Genomic DNA, 27,651 nt, shown 5'->3' on the forward strand with positions numbered 1-27,651 from the left:
TCCACAAATGCCCTAGAGCAAAGGCAAAGGATCTTATTATCCTCCTGTAGGTCTTCAATGAAGAGAAACATTTCGGCCACGCGGCTCCACTTCTCGCAGCACATTTTACTCAGAGGAGGAAGCTTGGAGCTAAACGGACTGGGTTACTGGAGACCGAAAGGAGGACTCGCCGGCGTGCCCGGGGTGCGAGGAGTTAGGTATCTGCCCCGGGCAGCTTCAGGCGGGAGCGTGGTGCGTCGATTTCGAGCAAGCTAGGAAGCCGCTACCGGAAGTGGCTCCGGAAGACCATAGGAAGGGACCGGGCGGAGGCGGGCCGTGTCACACTCAACGTCTCCCCGGCTGTAGCCACTTTTTGGATATCTCCTCTCAGGCTTGCTTGCGGGGAATCGGCCACTCAAATTTCTCTGCTTCCCTCGGCTGCAAAGCCACAGAAGAGCTGCCTCCACTGTTGAAGGGTGAGGGCAAAGCCTGTTCTCCCCTCCTCCGCCCGAGGTGCGTCGGTCCCCGCCTTGGTCTCCCAGCGCTTCTTTCTAAGCCCGGCATCCGGGGCACGTCAGTCCCGCCGCGCGGCGAGCTTCCAAGGCCGCGTGTCTAGTCCTCCGGGGCCGCCTCGAGTTCCTGGCCGGGGCGCGTGGGTGGGTTGGGCTTTCCGCCGGATTTGGCGTTGGGCTCAGGCTTGGAGTAGCGGGAAGGGGAGGTTCTGTCTGGGTCACAACGAACACATTCACCTCGCCCCGCATCTCAAAACACTCCAGTTCGGCTTGTTTCCCTTCCTAGTGGTGGGGCGAGGGGTCTCCAACGTCACTAGAGGCCTCTGCGCTTGCTCAGTGATTTCTCTGATTCTGGAATCTGAATTGACCCTACTGTGTATAAAAGCTAAATATAATTATGTGGTGATCACGCGAATGTAGTTGAGAGCCACATGGGTAATGGTTAAGAGTGCTCGCTTTCAGACCAAATCAAGCTTGGAATCCTGGTTTACACTCCTTTTACTACCCTGTGTGACACGGGCAGCGCGACTTAAATTCTTGAGCCTCATGGTGATCATCTGTAAAATAGGGATGATTAATAGTACCTGCTTCCAAATAGAGACAGACTCCTAGAGCAGGATGACAGCTAAGGAGGCGAGGAGGGTAGGGAGTTGATAGATTTAGCAAAAAGAAAAAAGGACTCATGGACACGGACAGTCGTGAGGCGATTGCGGGCGAGGGGGGACAGCGTATAAGGGCACTAAATGGTAATGGAAAAAAATACAATAGAAAAAATAATAATTAAAAAATAGTACCTGCTTCCTAGGGCTACTGAAAGGACTAAATGACATCATAAGTGAAACACTAAATCAGACCTCTCACATGTGTTATTAATAGTTTGAGTGGTACATACTTTGTAGGGGGTGCTGACACTGTCTCAATCCCTTGGGTTTGCAGCTTGTAAAACAAGTCTCTGTTCTCATGCTGCTGATTAGTAAGAAAAATGCATGTTCGCATAACAAACTGGAACACTGTTGCTAGATTTGTAAAAAGCGGTCCGTGCCTGGGGTGGGGTGTTGGTTGAGACTGCCCAGGCAGCTTCCTCAAGGAAGCAGGTCAGGACTTGAAGCTTGTTGGAGTGTTTAGGACTTGGTCTGTCCTATCAATGCTGAGATGGCATTGGCATTTCTTTAGAACAGTGATTGTCAACCCGTGTGCCCCAAGAATTTTTAAAATACGCAGTTCCTAACTATTTAGTCAGGGGCACTGACCTCTTTTCCCTTAGATTATCAAATTTTAAAAAATGACAATACCCAACACAACAAGAGCCATCTGGTGTGAATGAATCAAAATTACACCTTTTTTTGTCAGATTGGCAAAAACTATAATATATTTTTGGTGTCCGGCAGAATTTTAGTAATTAGTTTATGTGTGCCATGAGATAAAAAGGGTTGAAAATTACTGCTTTAGAATATATAAGAACTGAGGTAAAAATCCAGATGTTTAGAACATCGCTAATATTTTGGTTGTATTTACTCATGAGTGGAAAGAGAAGATTAATTTTCACATGAAATGTTTATTCCCATATCCTTACTGCTGCCTGCCTTTCATGTCAGAGATATGCTTATTTTAGTGACTCAGGGAGGTAAGTTACAGATACAGATACACCAGTGCAGATGTGCAACATAGTGGGGCTGAGGATAGATTTAAGAAAATAAGGGTAGAACAGTAATTATCAGAGTAGAAAATCTTAGCTAGAAGTTGAAGATATTCTAGAACTTAAAAAGCAAACAAACAAAAAACCTTGAAGGATAATTCAAGTTTGAAGCCTTAAATCTAAGAGGTATTGTTTTAAAGATAAAATGATTGGGTTTGCTGGAAATCTTAACTGAAATATTAGCTAAATTTCAGCTCTATTGATTGTTTAAAATAGAATGCTTAAGCACTAAGACTGAGTACTGAACCCCTGGTAAACCATTGTTAAATATGCAGAAAGGAAAAGGGAAAATTAATTTATATTTCAGTGAGTGTTTCTTTTCATTGGCATTGTCAGCATATCTTCAACGTAGCTCATATACTAAAAGAAATGGATGTGCTACCATCCATGGTGGTAAAAGTGCTGGTAGTGTTTAAAACTAGATATATTTCCTTAAGTTTTTGTAGAAAACAAACAAAAAACTCTGTTCTGATTTATTAGTTTTTGAAATATACTGGTATTAAATGTCTATAAAGTCAATTATAGTAAATGTTCCTCTTCAACATTATCAACATTGGTCATTGGTGATAGTTCAGCTTGTTAACTTTTTCTTACAAGTTACATTAATTCCAAATGGGAAAATTAAGACACTTTATATGTGGTGCATAGGACTGTATTTTATTGTGGATTTTTTTTCTTATAGGAAACAACCTGTAGTTTTACCAGCAACAATATTGTATCTTCCACAAAACCTCTTTTAAGAATTATAGTTTTTACTGGATCAAAATAAAGTGGTAAAGAGTCATGTACAGCCTGTGGTAAATAGCAGGGGGAGAGGAGCCAGGCAGAAGTAGAGAGAAGACAGACATTGCAGTCTTAATATTTTCAGCATATCTGTCAAAGTGGGGTGGAGAGGGGAGGAGGGGAAAGGGGAGGAACCCCAAGTCTGGCGCCCATCTCTGGCAGAGAGCAACCCTGCCGCTTTTGCAGGTGGTTGTTTTTTGTGTACTTTTTGGGCTCTTGTGCTGTAGGCTAGAGATCCGTGCTTATAGTTTAGACCCTGCTCTTCTCTGGGGGATCTATCCAACCGGCCGTTTCAATATCCTTTTGGTGCTGCCGCTTGTGGCCGCCCCACCCACTTTCTCGAGTCTCTACCGCACTCCTTACCAGTCAGGGTGTGCCAAAGCTGATTCTTCTGTCTGTCTGAGGTTATAAGGCTCCTCTCTTGGTTTTGTTCAGTTGTTTGTTCCAGGTGATTTCACCACAATTTAGTTGTAATTCCAGATTGGTCCTGGGAGGAGGTCAGTGTCAACATTTTTTTTTTTAAAGATGTGGGTGAACACAGTTTAGATCTTTCTATAGTTAGCTAGCATTTTGTTGGTGGTGTCAACTACATGTGAGTCATACTATTTTAAGTACTTTACATATCTTTTCTCATATAACTATCTATTTTGTTTACTGGTAGATCCCAGTGTTTAGAGTAGTGTAAAGCACAGACTACTTCCTTGATAAATATTTGTTGAGTAACTGAAGTAATAATCCAATTATGTAAGTCTTCTCTGGCCATCCCCTTTCCTGTACACTGTATTCTATCCTCTCTGGCCTTAGTCTACTACAGGATGCAAGTTATATTCTCTTCTGCATCATCCACTTTTCACTCCCTCATTGGTGCATTATCCTTGGTATTAAAAACTGCTGTATTTCTTTTATCTTAAGACAACAAACTTGATCCACATACCCTCTAGATACCTACCTCTTTCTCTGCTCCTATCTGCAACAGTATTCCTCTGAAGAGTTGTCCATATTTGCTATGTTTCCAATTCATTTACTCCATTTTTCCTTGAACTTAGTCCACCTAAATTTCATCCCCACTCTATCAAAACATTTCTTATTAGGGCTTTCCAGTACCTCTTTGTTGTAAAATCCATTGATCAATTATTCCTAGACTTCTCAGCTTCATTTGAAACACCTGGATAGTCCTTTCTTCTTGAAACACTTTCTTACTTTGACTTCCAGGATGCCACTCCTGGAAGGAGGAATACTGGCTCCTCATTGTCTTCCCAGCTTCTAAAACATTGAGTGCCCCATGGCTCAGTCCTGGAAGTCTTTTTAATTTTACATTCAGTCTCTATAAGGATGCTTACTTTAATGGTTTTCTGTATTGTCTACATGTTGCCAATTCCTAGATATATTTGTCTAGTCCTGATCTTCCTGCTACACTCTGCTTATATCCAGCTGCCTATTTAATATCTTCACTTGAATGTTCAGTAGAATCTTAACATGTTCAAAACTGAATGCCTGATCTTCATCCCAACCCCCAGAAAGAAACCTGTTCTTTCTTTCTACAACTCCATCTTTTCAGAAGCAAGGTGTGATGATGATAGCAATACTTAGTTCTTATATAATAGAAAGAACTCTTCTAAGCTTTTTTTACATAACAATCTCACAACCGTCTTATTAGGTGGGTACTGTTACTACCTCAATTTTACAGATGGAGAAAATAAGGCAGAGATCTTAAGTAACTTGCCTATTTCATATAGTGAATGGCAGCACTGCTCAAGATACAAACTCATGTTGCAAAAAAACTGCTGTTATCTCAGACTTTTCTTACTCATATTCTATCTCCTTTCATTAATAAATCATCTTGGCTTTATCTTCAAAATATATCCAGAAACTGATTTATCTTTTGGTGTTCACTCTGCCACACTGTCTAAGCCGGTTTTACCATTCATCTTTATTAATGCAGTAACTTGCTATTTGCTCTTTGTACAGTATATTCTCAACTCAGCAGTCATTTAAAAACCATCAAGCAATCTCACTTTTCTGATGCCTTCTTCATCTCCCTCAGATAAAAGCTGGCCTACAAAGCTCTGCAGTGCTACCTTTCTTTGCCCATTTCCAACACCTCTCCCTGTCACTCTTCCTTAGCCTACCTTGCTGCTCGTCAGATCACACTAAGTGTACATCCTCTGTACTTACTGTTCTTTTAGTCAAGAATTCTCTCTCAAATACCCACATGGTTTGCTTCCTCACTTCCTAAGGTCTCTGCTTTTACGTGCTTAGATAGCCTGTCCCTGACTACCCTTTATAACAGAGTGACTCCCTTCCCTCATTGTATCTCCTTTTCTACTATAGATCTCTGTTACCTTCTTACCCTGCTGTATATTTTTCTCTCTGGCAGGAGTGGGTTATTGTCCATGCTCCTCTCAATAGCAAATGATGAGTCAGTCACAAGAAGAGACCTGAGCGGTGAAAGGTTGTGAAACCAAGGTCTGAGATATGGTTGGAAGGATTAGGATTCCGACTGGGAAAGGGGATTTCCCAGCTTGTGAGAGCTGTCCTGGAAATTAAGAGATTGTCTAGTGGAAGAGATCCTACAGTACAGAATTAGGTCCAGTAGGGAAAAGTTATAGTGAGGAAAGTATATCTTTTTAGTATTTCGATAAATGGTTTTGAAGATGGAATGGGATACTTTTTAAGTTTTCTGTCCTGAAAGGGTTTAAATCAAAATCAAGAATGACCATTTGTGGAGGAGCTTCATGCACACCACCCTGGGGCACTGTAAAGGGACTGCTAGACGTCATGCAAGTTTCCACATAAACTCTCACTGGACGTCTGCCTATGTCCTGTTCTTCTCTCCTTTACTGTGTGCGTTAAGTATGCATAATAAATCAGAATGTGATTGAGGATAAGAGGTATAGTTCTGTTTCCAATTTGGGCTGGGGGAGGTTTTAAAAAAATTTTACAATCCTATTAAAAATTGGAAATGAAACTAGATTATTGGGGATAATTATATTACGCAGTAAGGGTCACACCATCAAAACAAGTGGTTTTTAGGCCTAGGAAAATCTCCTTTTAGCATAGTTGAGAGGCTATCATAAATTTTAATATGGTAACAATAATTAAAATTTTCTGTTTAGGTATAACTCACCATTTTAAAATGTATATACCTCCGTGGTTTTTAGTATATTTACGAGGTCATACAACCGTCACTACTACCTAATTAGGGACATTTTCATAATCTCCAAAGGACACCTCTGTTTCCGTTAGCAGTCACTTCTTATTGCTCCTTTACCCAGCGCCTAGCAACCACTAATCTTTCTGCCTCTATGGATAACCTATTCTGGGTATTTCAGATGAATCATATAAAATGTGGCCTTTAGTATTTGACTTTTTTTTTAACTTAGTATAATGTTATAAAGGTTCATACATACTGTAGCACAAACCAGTACTTCATTCCTTTTTATGGCTGAATAATATTCTGTCATATGGTATAACACATTTTGTTTATCCATTCATCACACAAATTTTTGTGTGAATGTGTTTTCAATCTTGGATATAAACCAAGGATTAGAATTGATGGGTTATATGGTAACAATATGATAACTCAACCTTTAAAGGAGCTGACAAACTAATTTCCACAGTGGCTGCATCATTTTACATTCCCACCCGCAATGTATGAAGCTTCTAATTTTTTCACATCATTATCAACACTTGTTATTTTCCATTTTTTTTTATTATAGCCATCCTAGTAGTGAAAACTTTAAAAAAATAATGTTTTCTATGTTGGATTCTAAATGATCAAACACTGGTAAATTATAATGATTTGACTATTTAGGTGGATTGACTAAAATGTGAGATAATAAAAGTCATTCTTAATGTGTGCTGTGTTTACCTCTGTTGTAATAGGCCCAGATTCCTCACAAGTAATGCTTACAAGGAAAGTAGATTAAGTTCTCAATCTTGGGAAGAATAAGTCAAAGTGCACATCCTTCTAATAAGTCAGTTAACAAGGTAATCTTGGCATAAAGACAACATATAATTGCTTTTGTATTTCTCTCTCCTCCATCTCTTTCATTTATTTTCTGCTCATCTGCAAAGGATTTGAGATTATTTTCATTATGATTATATTGTATAGAATAATGATAAACTGTCTCTAAGAATAGAAGACAATCTTATGTAGATCATGATTGTAAGGGCTGATATAAATGTATCATTGAATATTGTGTTTGATCATCAGCTTATTATCTGGCAAAGTCACTAAAAAGAGATGTAGACACTTACACATCTGAACTTCATACTTTTTCTCTGAAGAAGCAAAGTTTTCCATAGATCTGAATTTTTTAAAAAAGTATCAGATGGGACTTTAAATAGTGGCACTAAAGAGTGTATAGATGTATCCTCACTAAAGCATTGGTAGCATGAGTATAATTTTTAGTTGTGATATACTAGCATAGGCTATATTCATATTTGTCACAAATTTGTGTATGTCTCTTGCTATTTTATGGGAATTCTAACTCTAGGTATTAATGGTTTATTTTCTTTTAAATCATATTGTTCTTCTATTTGTATACTGTGTTTTCTAGATTACATGCATAGATACTTGGGACAAGATATTTATCTACCATAATTTCTGGTAAGTTTCAGTGACTGTTTTAGAGAGTGACATAAAATTGTTGTATGTCTATATTTTCAGTCATTTAATATTTACGGGAAATTTTAGTGACTATAAAATAAAAATGATACTGATAAATTTTTATTATTACATACATCAAAATGACAGAGAACTTTCCTGTAAACCTACTTGTAAAATATAATGTTCAAAAATGTGTGTCATCATTTTCTGAAGATTTGGGTTATTTTTATTGAATTAGATATTGATGGTTTGTGAAGAACAGAGTTATCTCAATATAATGTGGTATAAGATACTAATGTCAGTATGATCTGCTTAAGATAAAAGTCAAATTATTAAGATCAGTCTGAAATTTCACTCTTCATCAGGCTTATTTTCATCTCCCAATTATAACTTGTGAGTTACTTTAAAAGCTAAATCTGATATACTACATGAATGGACAAATGAAACCTTCTAGTTTTTACATTTAAATGTGCACCGAAGTTAACCATTAACAATGTACTCATTTTTGGTATTAATGACTCTAAAGAGTATTTATGTTGACTAAAACATTTAACTTTTTAGCTGTTAAAAAATAACAATGGATTATTTTTCTCTTCTAGTGGCAAAATTAAAGACTTGTTATGACAATGAAGACAGAGACTGAATTTGTCATTTTCACCTAAAGAAAAATGATAGACCAAAATCAAACCTGTGGTACAGGACAGGATTCTATGCCCTATATGAGCTGTCTGATTCACATATTTGAAGAATGGTTTGGAGTAGAGCAATTGGAGGACTATTTGAATTTTGCAAATTATCTTTTATGGGTTTTTACACCACTAATACTTTTAATACTTCCTTACTTTACCATTTTTCTTCTCTACCTTACTATTATTTTCTTACACATTTATAAGAGGAAGAATGTATTAAAAGAAGCCTATTCTCATAATTTATGGGATGGTGCAAGGAAGACGGTAGCAACTCTGTGGGATGGACATGCAGCAGTTTGGCATGGTAAGCAATATTACTTTGATGTCTGCGTGTTGCTAATTATGTTTGTGGCATAGAAGCTGGATCATTCCATTTTATTGATTGAGAAAATACTGAAAAATATAATGGAAGAGATATTAACTATTTATTGTTACCTATTTGCATGCATTTTGAATATGTCTTTCTTAAAATGATTGTTCCCAAACACACTAGTGTCCACTAAAGAACACAGCCATTAGACTATTACTATAAGTTAAATACAACAACTTATATTTGAGACATCTAAAAGAGTAACAGATTATTTAAAACAATATAGAAAACTATTTTGAAAATACTTGAATTATTTAGCATTTACTTCCATTTTGTTTAAGATAAGTTTGACATTCTCAGTATAGGGATTTTTAAAAAATGAATATTATATATAATTTGTATACCAAAATTTACCTTTTTTGGGGTATCATTCATTTCAGAGGTCATCGTGGCTTTCTCAATAAATGAGATAGCAGTAAGTTTATCTTCAGGATATTCATCCTTTTCTTTGTTATTTCAGAAAATATAATTTTGTGCATTTAATGATTGGTGGTTCTTCATTTGGCTGTCATGAAAATTGTCCTCTGGTAGCCTATGTTCAAGAACTTGGTGTTCACCAATTTTTGTCTTAATTGTTCGTTTCTTTTGCTTTGGACTATACAAAAATACAGAAGATTCAGTAGGCTTGTAATAAAGATGTGCCTTCTGTATCATGTTGTTGAGCATCAAAGTGGTTTCACAATAAGGTGCTGAAGGTAGCACAGGTTTTGCAATAGACACTTGAGGCATATAAATGTCAAATCACTATGTTTGTTGTACACCTGGAACTAATATAATATTGTATGTCACCTATACTTTAAAAAAAAAAGACCCTTACGGATATATATAAGGCTGCTCTTACCAAAGATCACCAGCAACATGCTTTTTAGGTTAATGTGTTGTAATTTTAATACTATATACATTCTTATAAATCTTTTTCTGAGCACTTAACTATGCCATACACTGTAAAATGCTTAACAAGCATTAGTTCTTTTAAAGCTTGTAACATAATAGATAGGTTCTGTTACCTCCATTTTACAGTTTTCCCATGAGGAAACAGGACCAGAGATGTTGTTATTTGCCCAAGACACACTAGGAAGCTAGGAAGAAGAGCCAGAATGCAACCTCATATATCAGGCTCTAAGCTGTGTGCTTTTGTGATCTGTGCTGTGTGGTAAGTTTGTTCCAGGTTGGGGTTTCAGGGTCAAAAGTGCAATCAGCGGTTTTGCAAACAGGAACAGTGTATCTTTGATGGATTGAATTCTTAATACTTACTCATTTATACTAATGCTCTTGCAAGTTAGTACAATTCTATTACTCTCTGATGGTTTGACATGATGAGACAAGGTGATAGATGCTTCAGCATTCCATGTGTGTGTGTCTGCAGATACTGCTTCTAAGTAGACTACTGTTGTTCATTGCCTTTAAAACAGTTATACAAAAAGTTAGTGGCATCTTTTACAACACTCATTGGGAATACTTATCTTCCTCCCAACTATATATCCCTAGCATGTATTAGGATAACATACATTGTAAGGAATTATAATTTATATTTCAGGAGGCATGGTTTAATTTGGATAAGTTCAAGTGCTGCACTTATTTTGTAGCAGAATATATAATTTTGATGTATCTTATATATTGAGGTATTTTTAAGTATGTACTTATCACTCAAAGGAGGTAAATATATATATATATTTATATTTCTTACTCTGTTTTAATGTTTATTATAACATTTTATTAGATAAATGATATTTTAAAAAATGATTTTTTTACCATGTTCTTTAGTGACATATATAAAAGGCATTTGTGTGCATATTTGGATTTTGTGTAGGTGTCAAATCAGTTTTAATCATGCCTGTAAAGAATCTTCAAAGGAATTTTTAAACTAATATAAATGTTCATTGTAAAAAATGTGTCAAATAAGAAAAATAAAGAAGAAAATAATAGTTGCCTAAAACTTACCATGCATTTCAGTGTTTTGAAATTGTGGTGCGTTTATCACTTTTTACATGTGTGGCAGACTGGTATTTTTAATGTCACCAAACCTTTTTAGTGAGCTTCTAATAACTATATGGAACTCTATATATTCTATAATTTAGTTAGTTACCTATTGAATTATCATCTATTTATTATTTATAGTATCTTTGTATAAGAATCTAATGTTTTGTCATAAAGCTAAATTTTACCCTCATATTATATATAATGTGAGTGTACTGTCATTTTTCAAAAATACTCTCTGATTCTTATGTGGTATTCCAAATAATGCCTATACTATCAAGAAACATTAATTTGATCTTTCTTTAAGCACCTGCATTTATAGGTAGTTTGCATGGTGATGACGGGTCAGCCACTTTCTTACACTCAAGTTGCTTATATAGCCTTTAAACTCTAAAATAGTGACTTATTTTTTAAAAAATTATTCCTTAAAAATATGAATGATATTTTAAAAAGCTGGACTCTTAATAGTTAATGATTTCCCCTGAAAATTAATTTAATGAGGAAGAGTCCTCAAGATGTTTTTGAGAAAATTAAAAACTATATGTTTTAGGACAACTGTAAAGGTGATGAGGACCATCACTTTCAGTTTACGGAAGTAAGGAATATTTTATGTTGGGGCTTTTGGTTGTTTGTTTTATCTTGTGTGTGTACATATTGAGGTCGTTTTTATTTTACAAAAGAATTTACTTCATTGTCTAAAAATGATGTTTATGCTTACCTAACACCAACATACCTGGTTCAGTTCATTTTCAGTACAAAATTTTGGAAAAATGCAATGGTTTGATAAGTAGTGCTTCCCTGTTTCTGTTGGATAAGAGTTTCCTTTCATCTCCTCTTTTCATGCACAGAAGGACTACTGAGTCAGGCTGCCTGAGGTCAAAACCAGGCTCTCCTCAATTTCTGGCAGGGTGACCTTGGCAAGTTATCTAACATTTTTTTCTCCCTTTCCCCTTTCTCTCCCTGTTCACTCCTCCCTCCTTTTTGCAACAATTATGGTTTCGTAAAACTTGGTTTTGAAAAAAACTTAGAATCACAGAAGAGTTGCAAAGTCGTACTGAGAAGTTCTGTATATTTTTCACCCAACTTTCCCCAATGTTAACATTTTATGTAACCATTTGTACAATTATCAAATTAACAATGGTATAATACTATTAACTAAACTATAGATCTTATTAGAGTCTTACCAGTTTTCCCATTATTATCCTTTTACCAGGACCTGGATACTGCATTTAGTTGCCCTGTGATCTGCATACTGCATTTAGTTGTCCTGTCTCTTCCAATCTATGATGGTTATTTAGTTTTTTTGTTTTTGTTTTTTTTTTTTGGTCTTCCATGACTGTCACAGTTTACATAGTATTGCTCAGTTATTTTGTAGACTGTCTCTCAATTTAGATCTAATATTTTTCATAATTAGATTGAAGTTATGCATTTTTGACAATAATTCCACAAAATTGTGTTCGCCTCAGTGCATTATATCAGAAGTTCATGATGTTGATATGTTTTATTCCTGATGACATTAACTTTGATCATGTGGTTTAAGGAGGTGTCTGCCAGGTTTCTCCACCATAAAGTTGCTATTTTTTACTTTGTAATCAATAAATATCTGGGAGCTACTTTAAAACTATGTAAATAATCCATCTCAAATGAGATACTTAGCTTTCTTGAACCTCATTTTCCTCTTCTATAAAATGAGTTGTAAGGATTTAGTGAAATTTCATGTAAAATGTTTAGCATAACTTCTATTACATACTAAAGGTTCAGTACAATCATGTGCTGCTTGACAATGGAGATACATTCAGAGAAATGCAGTGTTAGGCAATTTTGTCTCTGTGCAAATGTCATATAGAGTGTACTTACACAAACCTCTATGGTATGGTGTACTTCAACCCTAGGATGTATCTACATGGTATGGCCTATTGCCCCTAGACTACAAACTTGTACGGTATGTTACTGTACAAAACAGCACGAGGTTAACTTAAGCACAAGAGAAAATGATGCAATCAAGAGATGCAGTAATGATAAAGTATATGAGTTTGCTGCCAGTGTAACATGGCATATTGTTTTATACCAAAGTTTTTATTTAGCAAGTAGGGTACTCTCTAAAATAATGATGAAAAGTATAGTATAGTAAATACATAAACTAGTAACATAGTTGTTTATTATCAGTATCAAGTATTATGTACTATACGTAACTATATGTACTATACTTTTATGTAACTGGCAGCGCAGTAGGTTTGTTTACACCAGCATCACCACAAATGTGACTAATGCATTGTGCTATAACATTATGATAACAACAGCATCACTAGGCAATAGGAATTTTTCAGCTTCATTATGTATGGGACTGCCATAGTATATATGGTAATACATGTATCAGTGATCCCTGGATAGGGAAATAGCTCAATTAACTGTGATAGGAATTTATTATAGAATGCTTTATAGCCATTAAGAAGAATATGATCACTACATGTGCCTAACAAGGGATGATCTTCAAGGACATTTGTTGTTGAACAGAAAAAGTAAGATTCATAACTACAGTCATAGTAGAGTATCATTTATGTTAAAACATACACACACATGCCCACACACACCAGTACTAAATAAAATGCAGGGTTTATTCAGGACCAGGAGATGAATCATTCATGGGTGAGAAGTATGTTGAACGATAAACCTGGAGAGGTAGAGTTCAGCTAGGTTTTGAAGGACCTTGAATACTATGCTCACGAATTTGGACTCTATTTTGTAGGTAGTTTACTGTCCTGAAGAGGACCCAAAGGGATGCATTGTTAATTTACCATAGTGTGTAGGGTTTTTGATGACAAATTTAGAAGGGATCTAATGAATATTAACTCACTATCTGCATTAATGCTGCTGATGTCCAAAGCAGTAGGCATTTAACTCATTTACCATAAGAAGTACTTCTCTGGAAATGAGACTGCTTGAGCTCCAAAATAACCATCAAATCCTCTCTGTGGACTAAGCTACATGGAAAGCCAAAAAAACAGGAGAGTAGTGAGCATGGGTTAGAGCAGGGGAGGTAAATAAATTTGTATTTCATGGCATCAAATAAGAGAGCCATATTTATCACAGAATAGGGATGTTTTTATTGATGGAGCCCAAACTACTCAAAATTTGCACATCGAAGTTTTTCCTCCCTGGACAGTGGTTGGACGGACAGTGAAACTGTCTTTGTGATTGCTTTCTCTGAGCTTCTGTCGCTCATCAGATCCCCTTAGGATTGGTGGAGCATAGACAGGAGATGATGGGCCTGTACTTTGAAACTAACATTGGGAAGATGTGATAGCTGTAAGAGTTTTTTGAGGTCAAATGCATAGAAGTTGGTGACCAGGTGAATGTAGAGTCTGAGAGAGCGGGGGTTAAAGTGCCCTAGGATTTCTACTGCTGTTAGACACAGAGACATTGGACAGGATGTGCTCTATTTAAATGAACAGAAGCACAAAGGCGGGAAAGTATATTTAGGGAGCCACCATTAGTCCCTATGATTCATGAAAGAATCTGAATAATATCACTTGATGGGCAGTTGGGATCTAAAAGGCCTTGACAATGCTGGATTAAAGTGATAATCCACTGATGCTTTCTGAGCCAGGAGTGGTATGACCATATCTGTGCTGTAAGAGTGACACAGTTAAATATTTGGACTTAATGTTTAATGGCACTCTGGCAAACTATAGTTTCTGTCAGTAATTGAATTGATTAATTCAAATTGTCTGCTTTCAACCAGGTGATTTAGTATTATCTAAGTAGTTCAATTATTTCTTAATTCTTTTTTTTAAAAAATATTCTGCCCTGGCTGGTGTGGCTCAGTAGATTGAGTGGCGGCCTGTGAACCAAAAGGTCACTGGTTCAGTTGCCTGTCAGTGCACATGCCTGGGTTGGGGGCAGGAGGCAACTGATTGATGTATCTCTTACCCATAGACGTTTCTCTCCATCTCTTTTTCCCTCCCTTCCTTTCTCTATAAAATAAATAAGTAAAATCTTTTAAAAAATGAAAATAAGAAAACGTTCCAAAAAACAAGAGAGAACCTCAAGAATATTTTGTACAGACTCCCTCAAAGAAGTATTCTTTATTTCTCAGAAAATTGGGACAGTTGATCCTTTCGGTAATTTCAGATAACCTCAGTGATTGTTCTGACAAGCTTAAGAGTGAATCAGATTACTTGAATTAGAATTAGGTAATTGGGAAGAAATGTTAAAAGTATAGAAACATGAAATCTTGAAATATCATTGTTTAATTTTTAAAAACATTCATTCTCTTGACCTGAAACTAATACAATACTGTCAACTGTAATTTAAAAATTGAAAAAATTCTTCTGTAGAATCTGTATAATTTTGTTAACTAGTGCCACCCCAATACATTCAATAAAAAGGATAAAAAAGGCAAAAAATAAAAATAAAAATAATTCTTAACCATTCTCTTGAACCCATTTGAAATATTATCAAGCAGTTCATGCTTTCAATACTAGAATGACACTTACCACACTTAATTTAATCTCTTTGGTGAAGATCTTATAAACTACTTTAAAAATGAATTCCCTGCATTAAAATTTACACTGATCTTGCTTTCCTTTTCTGCTATAGCCTTTTTTGCCCTTCGTTTTTCTCTGAGCTTAATTATGCTCTTGGCCTCTGGATGCTTGCTTTGCCTTGCCCACCCCACTCTGCACTGCCTCTGCCCACACCTGTCTCTTACACTTTCTTTGGAGAAAGTCTTCCAAAATAATTTTATTTAATTGAATGGAGTACAAACAAAAAATGGTGGTTCCTTTTATGACATGGAAAAGTAATTAAAAAAAAATTCTTAAGTTACATATTACTTTATAATTTTTTTATTGAGGTCTAATGGCATATAACATGAATTTCAGATGTATAACGTAATGATTCAATATTTGTATATATAAGAAATGATCACGACAATAAGACCAGCTACCACCATAATTACTATTTTTTTCTTGTTATAAGGACTTTTAAGAGTTAGTCTCTTAGCAGCTTTCAAATATACAATACAGAATTATTTGTTGTAGTCACCATGCTGTACATTATATTCCACATGACATTTATTTTGTAACCAGTTTGTACCTGGTATCCCCTTTATCCACGTCACCCCCAACCCACGACCCGACCTGCCACATCTGGCAACCACCATTCTGTTCTTTGCATCTATGAGCTTGGTGGTGTTTGTTTTTTGTTTTTTTAAATTCCAGATATAAGTGAGATAATACTGTTTTTGCCTTTCCCTGTCTGAATTATTTCATCTAGCATAATAACCTTTTGGTCTATCCATGTTGTTGCAAATGGCAAGATTTAATTTTTTACAACCGAATAATATCCCATTGTGTATGTGTATATGCGTCATATATTCTTCATTCATTCATCAGTGGACACTTAAGTTGTTTATATATCTTGGCTATTGTAAATAATGCTGCAGTGAACATGGGAGTGTGTGTATTTTTTTTGAATTAGTGGTTTTGTTTTTTTTGAATAAATGCCCCAAAGTAGAATTGTTGGACCATATGGCAGTTCAATTTTTAATTTTTTGAGGAACCTCCATACTGTTTTTTAATGCACCAGTTTACATTCCCACTAATAGTGCACAAGGGTTCCCTTTTCTTCACATCCTAATCACACTTGTTCCTTGTCTTTTGGATAATAGCCATTCTAACAGGTGTGGTGTGATACTCATTGTGGTTTGATTGGCATTTCCCTGATAATTAGTGATTTTTTTTATTAATCCTCATTTTTTTTAAATCCTCACCTGAGGATATGTTTATTGATAGACAGAGAGAGAGAGAGAGAGATGCCTGCCATATATGCCCCAACTGAGGAACAAACTTGGAACCTAGGGTTGTGCTGTGACCAGAAATCAAACTCACAAACTTTTTGGTGTATGGGATGACGCTCCAACCAGCTGAGCCATCCAGCCAAGGCGATGTTGAACATCTTCTCGGTTGGCCATTTGGATGTCTTTGGAAAAATGTCTGTTTCGGTCCTCTGCTCATTTATTTTTAATCAGATTTTTTTTTCTGTGGAGTTTTATGGCTTCTTTATATATTTTGGATATTAACCCTTTATCAGATATGTGGTTTAGAAATATTTTCTCCCATTCAGTAGCTTGTCTTCTCATTTTGTTAATTTTCTTTGCTGTGCAGAAGCTTTTTAGTTTTTGTAGTCCCACTTGCTTATTTTTGCTTTTGTTCCTTTTGCCTTTCGAGTCAGATCCAAAAAATCATTGCCAAGACTTATGTCAAGATGCTTACTGCCTATATTTTCTTTTAGGAGTTTTATGATTTCAGGTCTTACATTCAAGTCTTTAATCCATTTTTAGTTAATTTTTGCATATGACGTAGGCTAGTAGTCCAGTTTCATTCTTTTGCATGTGTCTATCTAGTTTTCCCAACACCATTTATTGAAGAGGCTGTCCTTTCCCTATTGTATACTCTTAGATCCTTTGTTGTTAGCTAATTAACCATATAAGTGTATGTTTATTTCTGGGCTCTGTTCTCGTCTATTGATCTGTTTTGTTTTTTTTTTAAATAACAATGTCACTGTTTTGATTACTTTAGCTGTGTAATATAGTTTAAAATCAGCTCATGATACTTTCAAGCTTTTTTCTTTCTCAGGATTGTGTTGCCTATTTAGGGTCTTTTGTGGTTTTATACAAATTTTAGGATTGTTTGTTTTATTTATGTGAAAAATGCAATTGAATTGCAGTGAATCTCTAGATTACTTTGCATAGTATGTACACTTAAATATCAAGTATTCCCACCCATGAGTTTAGAATATTTTTCCTTTTATTTCTGTCGTCTTCAGTTTCTTTCATCATCATAATTTTCAGTGTGCAGTCTTTCACCTCCTTGGTTAAATTTATTCGTGGGTATTTTATTCTCTTCGATGCAATTTTAAGTGTGATTTTTTTCTTAATTTCTTTTTCTGATAGTTTGTTACTAATATATAGAAATACAAGAAATATTTGTATAACGTATTGATTTTGTATCAATATATTATGCAAAGGCCTGCAGCTTTACTGAATTTATTAGTTCCAACGGGTTTTTTTTTTTTTTGATGGAGTCTTTAGGATTTTCTATATACAATATAATATAATCTGCAAATTGTGACAGTTTTCTCCTTTCTTTACAATTTGGACATCTTTTATTTCTTTTCCTTGCCTTATTGCTCTGGCTAGGACTTCCAATGTTATATTGAATAAAAGTAGTGAGAGTGGACATTCTTGTTTTGTTCCTGATTTTAGAGGAAGAGCTTTCAGTGTTTCACCATTGAGTATGTTTGCTGTGGGCTTGTCATATATTGTCTTTATTATGTTGAGGTACATTCCCTCCATACTCACTTTGTTGAGAGTTTTTGACATAAATGGATGTTGGATTTTGTCGAATTTTTTTTCATCATCTCTAGAGATGATCATATGATTTTACTCTTCATTTTGGTAATGTAATTTAACATGTTGATTGATTTTTGAATGTTGAACCATCCTTGCGTATCTGGAATGAATCCCACTTGATCATGGTGTTTGTTGTTGAATTTGGTTTGCTAATATATTGTTGAAGATTTTTTTAATTTATGTTTCTCAGGATATTGGCTTATAATTTTCTTGTGGTGTTCTTGCTTGATTTTGGTATCAGGGTAATGTCTGACTTGTAAAACAAGTTTTGAAGTGTTTTCCCTCTTCTTTCTTTGGAAATGTTTGAGAAAAATTGGTATTAATTCTTCTGTGAATGTTTGGTAGAATTTGTCAGTGAAGCCACCTGGTCCTGAACTTTTGTTCGTTGGGAGGTTTTTATTACAGGTTTTATCTCCTTGCTAGTAATCAGTCTATAGTTCCTTGAGGTATAAAGTTAGGTGGTTTATTTGAAACTTTTCTTGTTTTGTTGTGGTAGGCATTTATTGCTAAAATTTCCTTCTTAGATCTGCTTTTGCCACATCCTGTTAAGTTTTGATATGTTGCATTTCCATTTTCATTTGTCTTAAGGTATTTTTTTAAATTTCTCTTTTGATTTCTTTATTGATTCATTGGTTGTTCAGTATGTGTTTATTGTTTGTTTGTTTTGTTTTTATTTTTGTTTTTTCACCGGGACCAGCTGAGGCTGCGACCTGACTGGTGAGATGGGGAGGAAAAGCAGATTTTATGACTAGAGCCATTGATCACATTTCTCCTGCTCCGTGGAGTATCAGTTCCCAACTCCTGTGATAAAATACTCGAGTATTTTCCTCTGAAACATAAATGGAGCTTACTTAAATCTTTTATATGCCCCGCAGTCCACCAACAGCACAGAATTGCTCTAAAAAATGTATTGGTATTTGCTAGCAGTGTGAAGGACAGTAAGCAGATTAATTTCTTTAGCTGGCAGAGGAGAAAAAGGTACTGCCAGGAAGCCAACCTTGAACTGAGGTTAGGTTAGAAGAAAGCCTAATTCCCCTCCTCCTATCTACCACGTTTTTCATTCTGTCATTTATCCCCTTGCTGAAACCCTTGTTCCTGTTTACAGTGACTTGGAATAGGGTTTACAGTATGGCAGGAAGAAAAGAGAAAGAATGACATGAGTCTCTAATTTTACCTGTATCGCTGGAGAGATGTTTTTTTGACATCCAGTTCAAATCTCTGATCACAGTTTTTCCCCTCAATGTAGTAATTAGATTCAATAACCTTATTTTTGTTTTTAAAGAATAAAATGGGGGGAGTGAATTTCTAAAGAATAATTTGTGAATGAAATAAACATTAAAAAAATTAAAGCATCATTAGGTTATCCACATGTGTATAACAGTTTATTGGTGTTTTATTTTCCATTGGGTCACTGTTAAGTTTTCCTACTTTTATCAATGAATTATTTTATGACTCTGTTAAATTTTACTCTAGGTTGTGTTTTCTCTCATAGGGAATTTTAATTTATTTGATGTCTCCTAACCCTGGCCCTTTTCACCCATTCCCCTTTAACTCATTTCCTTATCCCTTTCACAACCTGCTTGTAATGAGTAGAATCCTGTGTACTCCTTTATAACTGCTATATGTTAAACTTACAAAGAAAGGTCCAGATTGTTTTTTAGAAGCCAGCAGATTCAATAAAGTGTGCTTGGTGCTTCAGAGATGTTTGACTCTTTGGATAACCTTGATTAACAACCAAAAATAGTCTTAAATTCTGATAATTGTTTGTTAGGTTGGAACCAGAAAGCTCTTTTTACCTTATAGCTCCTATGATTTTCTAATCTTACATGATTTTTCCACAAAAGATAATGTTTTTTTAATTCATAGCCTTTAAAAAAATTAGTATCACCAGTATTGCACAAAGAACTCATTTTCTTTAATTATTTGACTGTAAGTGCCTACATTGCCCTCTCTTTGACACTTTTAGTGTATATTTTCTATAAACAAAGATGTTCTATTTAACATCAATAAAACCATTAAAATCATGAAATTAACATTGATATATTACTAACATCTAATCTTTAGATCTCATTCAAGTATATAGCCTTCTTATTTGACTCTTGTTTTTATATATTTTCCTTCTATATGCTAACATTTCTAATCCAATTAGTTGTCCACTTTTTCCACTGGATCCTTTAACATATTAACCATAATCATTTTAAAGTTACTTTCTTATAATTTAGACATTTGGGCCTGGTTCTCTTGAATAAACAATCTCCTGACAATGGATATTTTTCTTACCATTTTCTATGTCCCACAATTTTTTTTTAATTCTCCCCCAAAGATACATTTATTGATTGTAGAGAGAGAGAAAGGGATAGAGAGAGAGAGAGATGGAGACAAGAAACAGAAACAGAGAGACAGAGAGAAAAACATCAATGTAAGGGAGAAACATCATTTGGTTGGCAAACAGCGTGACCGGGGATTGGACCTAGGTGTGTGCCATGACTGGGGATTGACCATGCAACTTTTTGGTGTGTGGGATGATGCTCCAACCACGTGAGCCACACTGGCCAGGGCTTTGTTCCACAATTTTTAAAAAGAATTCTGGGCATTGTTTGTAAAAATAAATATATAGATAAATAATGGTCATGAATGAGATAATAGTAAACACTTGTCACTGAAAATTGTCCTTTTTCTGTCAGGCCATTAGTGAGTGGGGTTGGGGGATGTCTAGTCAGTAGTTGAACTAGGGTTGGGTTTTGTTGAAGGCATAGTTACCTTCAGTTTAACACAGACTTCAGACTCCTACTGCTGCTACCTTGTGCATGTATAGAGCCTGGAGTGCCAGAGGGCTTTACTCAGTGCTCCTGCTGCCCCTCAATCCTGTATGCCTGTGCCACACAGAAGGGCTCTCTCTCCATGCTCCTGCCTCTTCCCCAGGAAAAGGTTGCCTTTGCTTACAACTCCATGTGGGGCTTGATGAGCATGGTGTGGTCACTCCTTGATATTTCTGTTTTAGCCAAAAATCTTCCACAGGCCCTATATGCTAGGGGGTCAAGTGTGATGCTTTTTCAGTGTTCCTTTCACTTTTCTGTGGCAAGCAAACTTTGTCTTTTGTTGGTAGGAGTGTGAGTTTCATAGCAAGTTTTCTGCCCTTCCTTCCGGTGGTAGCAGATCTCTGCATTATGTCACTTCAGAACCCTGGCCCTGACTACCCTATACCTTCCAGTGGCAGATGCTTTGGCTTCTGCCCTTCCCCAGTCATAGTGAATTTTTGCCTGAGACTAGGACGGTGGGGCAAGGCAGGAGAAAGGAGGCGGGAGGTGACGATCTGTCCGTTCCAGCATCAGATGCCTTTTGCACATATCCCTTCTTTAGAAGGGGTGGCAGGGTTTCCTGCACCTCTCCCAGGGTCAGGTTTTTCTTTTACAAGAGAAGTTTACAGGAAGCGAGTGCAGTTTTGGTGTCTGTACCATTAGCAGGGGGCTCTCTTAGGTCTCTTGCCTGCCTTGCCCTGACTTATTTTTGAGAGCATCCCCTGAGGCCTGTGGAGGAATGCTGGTGAGTGTGGATACTTGTTTGTATCTGGGGTGTCCTGGATTCTACACTCAATGCTTGCCCACACTTGGCTTGTAAGTATTCATTAACATTGCAGTTGTATTTTTCTTATCCACTTTTATAGCACCTACCACCTCTTCCCATACTCAGTTTTTTAAATCTCATTAGATAGGCTTGTCACTCTTTAAAGCTCAGTTCACCTGATTAAGAGAGTGACCTCAGTTTCCTGACATGCTGCCTTTTGTCATTCTTAGGGTGGAAGTGAGGCTCTCTTACAACTACTGAATTTATTCAGATTTTCTTATGCATTTGTAACCACCTTCTCCAACAGTGAGAAACCTGGCTCACATTTTCCTTACCATGTAGACATATTTGGTCAATTTCCCCTGTATGTAACCAACCTGCCACCACTGTCACTGTCCTCTACTACAAACGGACACCATCTTTCCCCACTCCGGCCATCACACCCAGAACCAGGCCACTTACAAGTCTGGATGCCATTCTCATTTCACTCACGATCTGACCCCCCTACCCTTGGCTCCTCTCCTTTTCCCACTCAGGCACCAGCACCCTGTTCTAGGCTCTTCTGTGTGGATGCTCTCATGACTGTACTTGCACTTTAACTCCCCACTCTGGACCCCCTGTATGGATGCTGACCTCACCCAGCCTGGGCTCTCACACTCACTGTAGGTCACCCCTGCACACAGGTGCCTGTTTCAGTCTGGCCCACCTAATGCCTATAGGACTAATTTGTTCAAGAAGGGAAGGAAGGTAAAGAGGAAGTCTTATGAACTTTGGTAAGAGAAGACTGAGTTTCTGAGTTGGTAACCATCCTTTAGTTTAAATAACTAATAAATATATTTTAAGTATTTGTCTTTTGTCTTCCTAACAGGTTATGAAGTTCATGGACTGGAAAAAATACCAGAAGGACCAGCTCTTATAATTTTTTATCATGGAGCTATTCCCATAGATTTTTACTACTTCATGGCTAAAATTTTTATCCAGAAAGGCAGAACTTGCCGAGTAGTAGCTGATCACTTTGTCTTTAAAATTCCAGGTAAACTTTCACTGTAGATAGTGTTATAAAAATGTTAATTAATACAGTCAAATTGTGTGATAATCTATATCTTTGAGCTCTCTAGTATCAGTTGGAAAAATTTTTTGCCTTTTAGTAACACACTTGGAACTACAATTTGGGAGCATATAATTAAGCTTTAGTACCTAAACAGGATAATTATCTAATTATAAAAACATGGCCAAAAAGTTATCTAATCTCTTTCTTTATTAACAGGTATTTAGTCATTATTTTTCAAAGTTAAATCCTGAATTTTCACTTTTAAAAAGTAAGCTAACACTTTTGCCAAATAATTTATATTTTGGTATTGGTTTTTTTTTTTAATCATACTTGTTGACTTGCCTACTAGACTTAAAACTCTTAAGATTTAGGACCATGTTCTTTTTAATCTGTTCATAAAGACTTTGTACCTTTTTAAAGAGATTAATTAGCTAAATGGTTTCAAACATAATAGTTGTTTTTTAATCATTGTAAAATAAACTCATTGAGGTTAAATTTTTTTTTTTTTGTCACTAGAACACCAGAAGCAAGCCAAAAGTTTATAATATGTTCTCTGGAATAATAAACCACACAGACAAATACCAAGCAGTGAATTAAATAACAACCTACTCAGTGCCTTTTATAGACATGGTTAATGTTTTGTGTATCCTTATGTCACTAAAAAGTCATTTGTACTTTGTATATAAATTAAATAGGCTATAAAAGGTTTTTCTTTAGAAAGTAATATGATCACTGTACCATAAAATTTTAAAACTAGAGAAAAAAAAGAACATTATAATCTTGCCACCCTAACATAACCAATTAGCCTTTTGATTTATTTTATTTCATTTTTAACCCATATATGCATGTATGCAAACTATTTTGTTATTTTTCAAAAATATGTAATGTTAGCATTAACATTTTACCATATTTTAATGAAGAATACTTTTAAAAAAATTTTTTTAAAAACAAAATACTTTTAATGGATGACTAAAATATTTACTTACCTAGTTTTCTCTTATGGAACATTAGGGTGCTTCCATTTTTTTCTTTTTATACATAATAGAATATGAATATTTTTATTTGGCCTCTGGCTTCTAAAAAATTTTTCCCATTTATGATCTTATAATTCAGGAAACCTCCCCTGTTCATTCATTTATGACGAGAATGCATCTTATTAAATGAATGGGCTTTTAATTTAATGCAGGGTAAAAATTATTTCAATCTTAATAATATTTATAATCTTGTTTCAGGTCCTTAAAACTTATTAGAAGATTGGTTAGTCTGCACAGTTTTCACTACCCATTTCCCTTTCACGGTCTCGAGGAATAACATATACTATCATTAGTCCTCTAAAGTTTCAGTTTAGGATTTGCTTAAAATATTTAATTGCTTGATAGAATTATTTTTTCATCTATAAATAGTTGTCATTTGAAAATTTGTATAATATTAAGACCTGGAATTAGCTCTCCCTGAGTCAAACACTCACTTTATTGGAAACTCAGTGATTTTGCTATTGTTGACATAAAAATGTAATTGTGGAATTAGCATCTAACATTTACTTTCAGGTAGACTTGATTATGGCTTGCCAATTTTGGTAAGGCTAAGTTTAAGCATAGTCAGATTCACACTCTCTTAAGTGGTTTTTCTTTCTTACAGGGTTAATGGAAGATTGAATTTGTAATTGCTGATGAGATATCATTTCTATTGCTCTAATAAATACTGTAGACAGTGTTTAGCCATGAGATGCAGTGGAAGGAACTTTTAGTTAGGTAACGCCTGGACCAGAATCTCTGCTTTGCCATTTGCTTGCTGTATGACTTTGAGCAAGCTACTCACTTGTCTTCAACTGTAAAATTAGTATAAGAATCCCTGTTTTCCAAGGTTTTTGTGAGTTTTAATTAAGACTTTGAATATGTAAAGCAGCCAGAGTAGTAGATGATCACTAAGAAGGTGATCAGTAGTTGGTGATCAATAAGACATAGCTATTACTTTACCAGCAATATTAATCTTATGTTAACCTTGAGAGTTCTTGTTGATTATAAAAAGTAAAAAAGATTTTACCAATTTAAGTATAGATAGTAAATTATGTAGGTTGTGAAGATGTTTGCTCTTGAAGAATTGGACAAGAAGTACTTAAGATGTGTATTCATGCTAATATTTCTTACAGGGTTTAGTTTATTACTTGATGTATTTTGTGCTCTACATGGACCAAGAGAAAAATGTGTTGAAATTCTGAGGAGTGGTCACTTGTTAGCTATTTCACCAGGTGGAGTTCGGGAAGCCCTACTTAGTGATGAAACCTACAACATCGTATGGGGTAATCGTAAAGGCTTCGCTCAGGTTGCAATTGATGCAAAAGTGGTGAGTTGTATAATACTAGTTACTAAAGTAAAGCTACGTTGAATTTATAATAAATGCTTAAAAAGTGAGCGAAAATACATAAGAATTTAGATATTGTCGTTGCAGTACTTTAAAAATTAGTGTAGATAACTCTTAAGAAGTAACAATAGAGAAATGTTCCTGTGGATGGCAAATATCCAGGAAAATTTTATCTTACATTTCAAAATCCAGTGTCTTAATCAGAACTGTAAAATTATTTGTATTCCTTTACATACGATTGTTTTCATAAGTAATAACCAGCTCACTTCTATGCATTTTAATTCTTTTATATGATTGAGTTAGCATGTTTCACTGATGGTTGTTGGCTGGTTTCATTGCAATTGTTTTATTTCTGACCAATTCTTACAACAGTAAGAACTCAAATAATATATGGCTCAACATTTTTTATCAGGCAATATGATCAGCTATCTAATAGTATGAATAAAAATGAGAAATAGATATTGGTGTAATTTAGATTTTTTTAGAAAAGGCTTTACAAATGAATTTGTCAATAAAGTTAAGTGTTCCCCTGGGACTCACTGTAATAACTCTACTTAGTAGACTGAGAATGTGAATGCCATTTTATCCTTTTCCTTTGCTTTGGAAAGTATTTCTCAGCTTTTTGGTCTCCATGCCATACTTTATCCTATGAAACATTTATTACTTATGGAATGTTAATCTTCTTTGTTTTCTGTTTGTTAGAAAAAGAAATCATAGTACCTTTGACAAGGTGTGTTCTTTTTCTAGGCTATCAGTCAGTTAGAGACAGCTGCTAGTACATGCACATTTCAGTTTTTTGTATCCCTTTCTGCCACATAAAGATATCAGTCTGCACCTGTAGCTTGCCTGTTCATCTTGCACATACAGATTGTTGATTAAAAAGTGAAAGATAATGAATAATCTATTCTATCCCAAGATCAATATTTGAAGAAAAATGGAAATTTCCTCTACATTTTTTAATTGCAAAGTTACAGTAAATTCAAATGCATCGAGCTCTATTCTCTCCTGTACATATGTATATGTAACTCCTAGAAGTAAGTTATTGCTGTGTAGTAGTTTAATAATGTAGTCTTAGTATAAGAGTTAATGGACTTGCCCAAGTGTTTAGTAATACACAACATAAAACTGTTTTAATAAAAACTTAAACTTAAAAACTTAAATACTGCTGTCTTGTAGTAGATTATAAACTTTCTGAGGACAGGACCATCTTTTTATATTCTGAGTCCCTAGTATAATGACTAGCACTTAGTAAACTATTTGTATTTGTTAAATTAAATTGACTTTTTTAAAACACAATGTTAAACAATACTAGAAAGGAGCCTTTTGAATTTAATTTTATATTAATAGTATTAATGATATAGAAAATTATAGCACATTTTATTTTCCAAAAATTCTTAAGTACTGTTGTAGAAAACGAAACCTTAGGCTATATAAGTAATATAGAATATAGATGGATATATGCACAGTTGTACAAAAATGAAGGCTGTGAAATGTATAATTAAGCAATTATAAAGGCTAAAATCTATTAAAAATAGTTCAATTTTCAGGTTTATATTTTGAAAATTATTTCTTCTAAGGTTTAAGATAAAGATGACAAATAGGTTTGGAATTACGTAAATTCCTAATGGGATTCTAATTTCTCATTGTTCACCGTTTTAAAGAACATTGCTTGTAAGAAGGTCTGAAAGAAAGAAATAATATAGAGAAAGAAACTCCTATTCCAATCCCTGAAAGCATTTGTAGATAATTAATTAAGATAATCTAGGTAATTTAAAGTTTTTGTATAAAATTTGAGAAAATTTAATACACAGCCTTTTACAGGTTTATAAACAAACAGAAATCTTTAACATTGCTGATTTACAAAAGAACATTGTAAGTGTCTTAAGTCTTGTACCACCCCAACCTTTTGCAGTGCTTTTAAAGACTTTATATTGGTACTCCTGTACAGTAAGTAGGTGACATGTAATTATTCCAATGTTGCAGATGAGGAAACTCAGGCACAGAGAGATGAAGGGATGGAGGGATCGGGTCACACAGCAAGGCAGAAGCAGAGCAGAGCACACAGTTCAGGACTTCAGGCAACCAGTGCTGTTGCCATCACTGACTGCATTTCACAGTGAGTCTGCTGACCTTGAGATCAGAGGGGCCTTCCCCATACATGAGGGAAATCTTTCAATTTTATATGGATATAGTTGTAAATGTCAAAATTTTCCTACCTGGAAAACCCCTCCATTGGCCTCACAGAATTATCATAAACTTTGACCAAAAATTTAAGACTATCGTTGCAGGATTAACTACATTTAAATTGTGACTTAGTGACAGAAATTAAAGTGAAAAAGTCTAGATTGTCAATGCAAACTCACAAAATATTATTTAGAAAATATTTAAGGTTCATCTGAAAGTTGAACCTTAAAAGTTACAGGTTTTGGATATAGTATAAGTCACTCTTATTTTGTGAATTCCTCAGAATTATGACTTGGACAAGAATTTTTAGGTAACTTCCTATCTAAATAAGTTGGAAAAATATTAGCCTGTTTACCTTAGATGGAAAACAAATAACAGATATAAAAGAAAATAGTATTTGTTCCAATAAAGTTTTTTTTTTTTTTTTTTTTAATTTATTTACTTTTTAAATACATTTGT

At 35.1% G+C, this 27,651-nt stretch overlaps 2 protein-coding genes across 2 annotated transcripts in view; one reads left to right on the plus strand and one right to left on the minus strand.

The window, feature by feature from the left end:
* Positions 1-287, minus strand: part of TGS1 (trimethylguanosine synthase 1) — a 42,884-nt gene extending 42,597 nt beyond the window's left edge. Inside the window, exon 1 of the mRNA XM_054581893.1 lies at positions 1-287. Coding sequence (XP_054437868.1) covers positions 1-104 — 104 coding nt within the window. The 5' untranslated portion in view covers positions 105-287.
* TMEM68 (transmembrane protein 68) lies at positions 288-27,202 on the plus strand (the record flags this gene model as incomplete). Its single annotated transcript, XM_054581906.1, has 7 exons — positions 288-492; positions 6,856-6,960; positions 7,533-7,582; positions 8,182-8,575; positions 22,465-22,629; positions 24,797-24,990; positions 26,992-27,202. Coding segments are annotated over exons 4-7 (895 nt in total), but the record flags the coding sequence as incomplete, so codon positions are not given.
* Positions 27,203-27,651: the final 449 nt, after the last annotated feature.

This window comes from Pteronotus mesoamericanus, unplaced genomic scaffold, assembly GCF_021234165.1.
Source record: "Pteronotus mesoamericanus isolate MK-2021 breed Mesoamerican mustached bat unplaced genomic scaffold, CSHL_Meso_final contig_1161, whole genome shotgun sequence".
Lineage (NCBI taxonomy): Eukaryota > Metazoa > Chordata > Mammalia > Chiroptera > Mormoopidae > Pteronotus > Pteronotus mesoamericanus.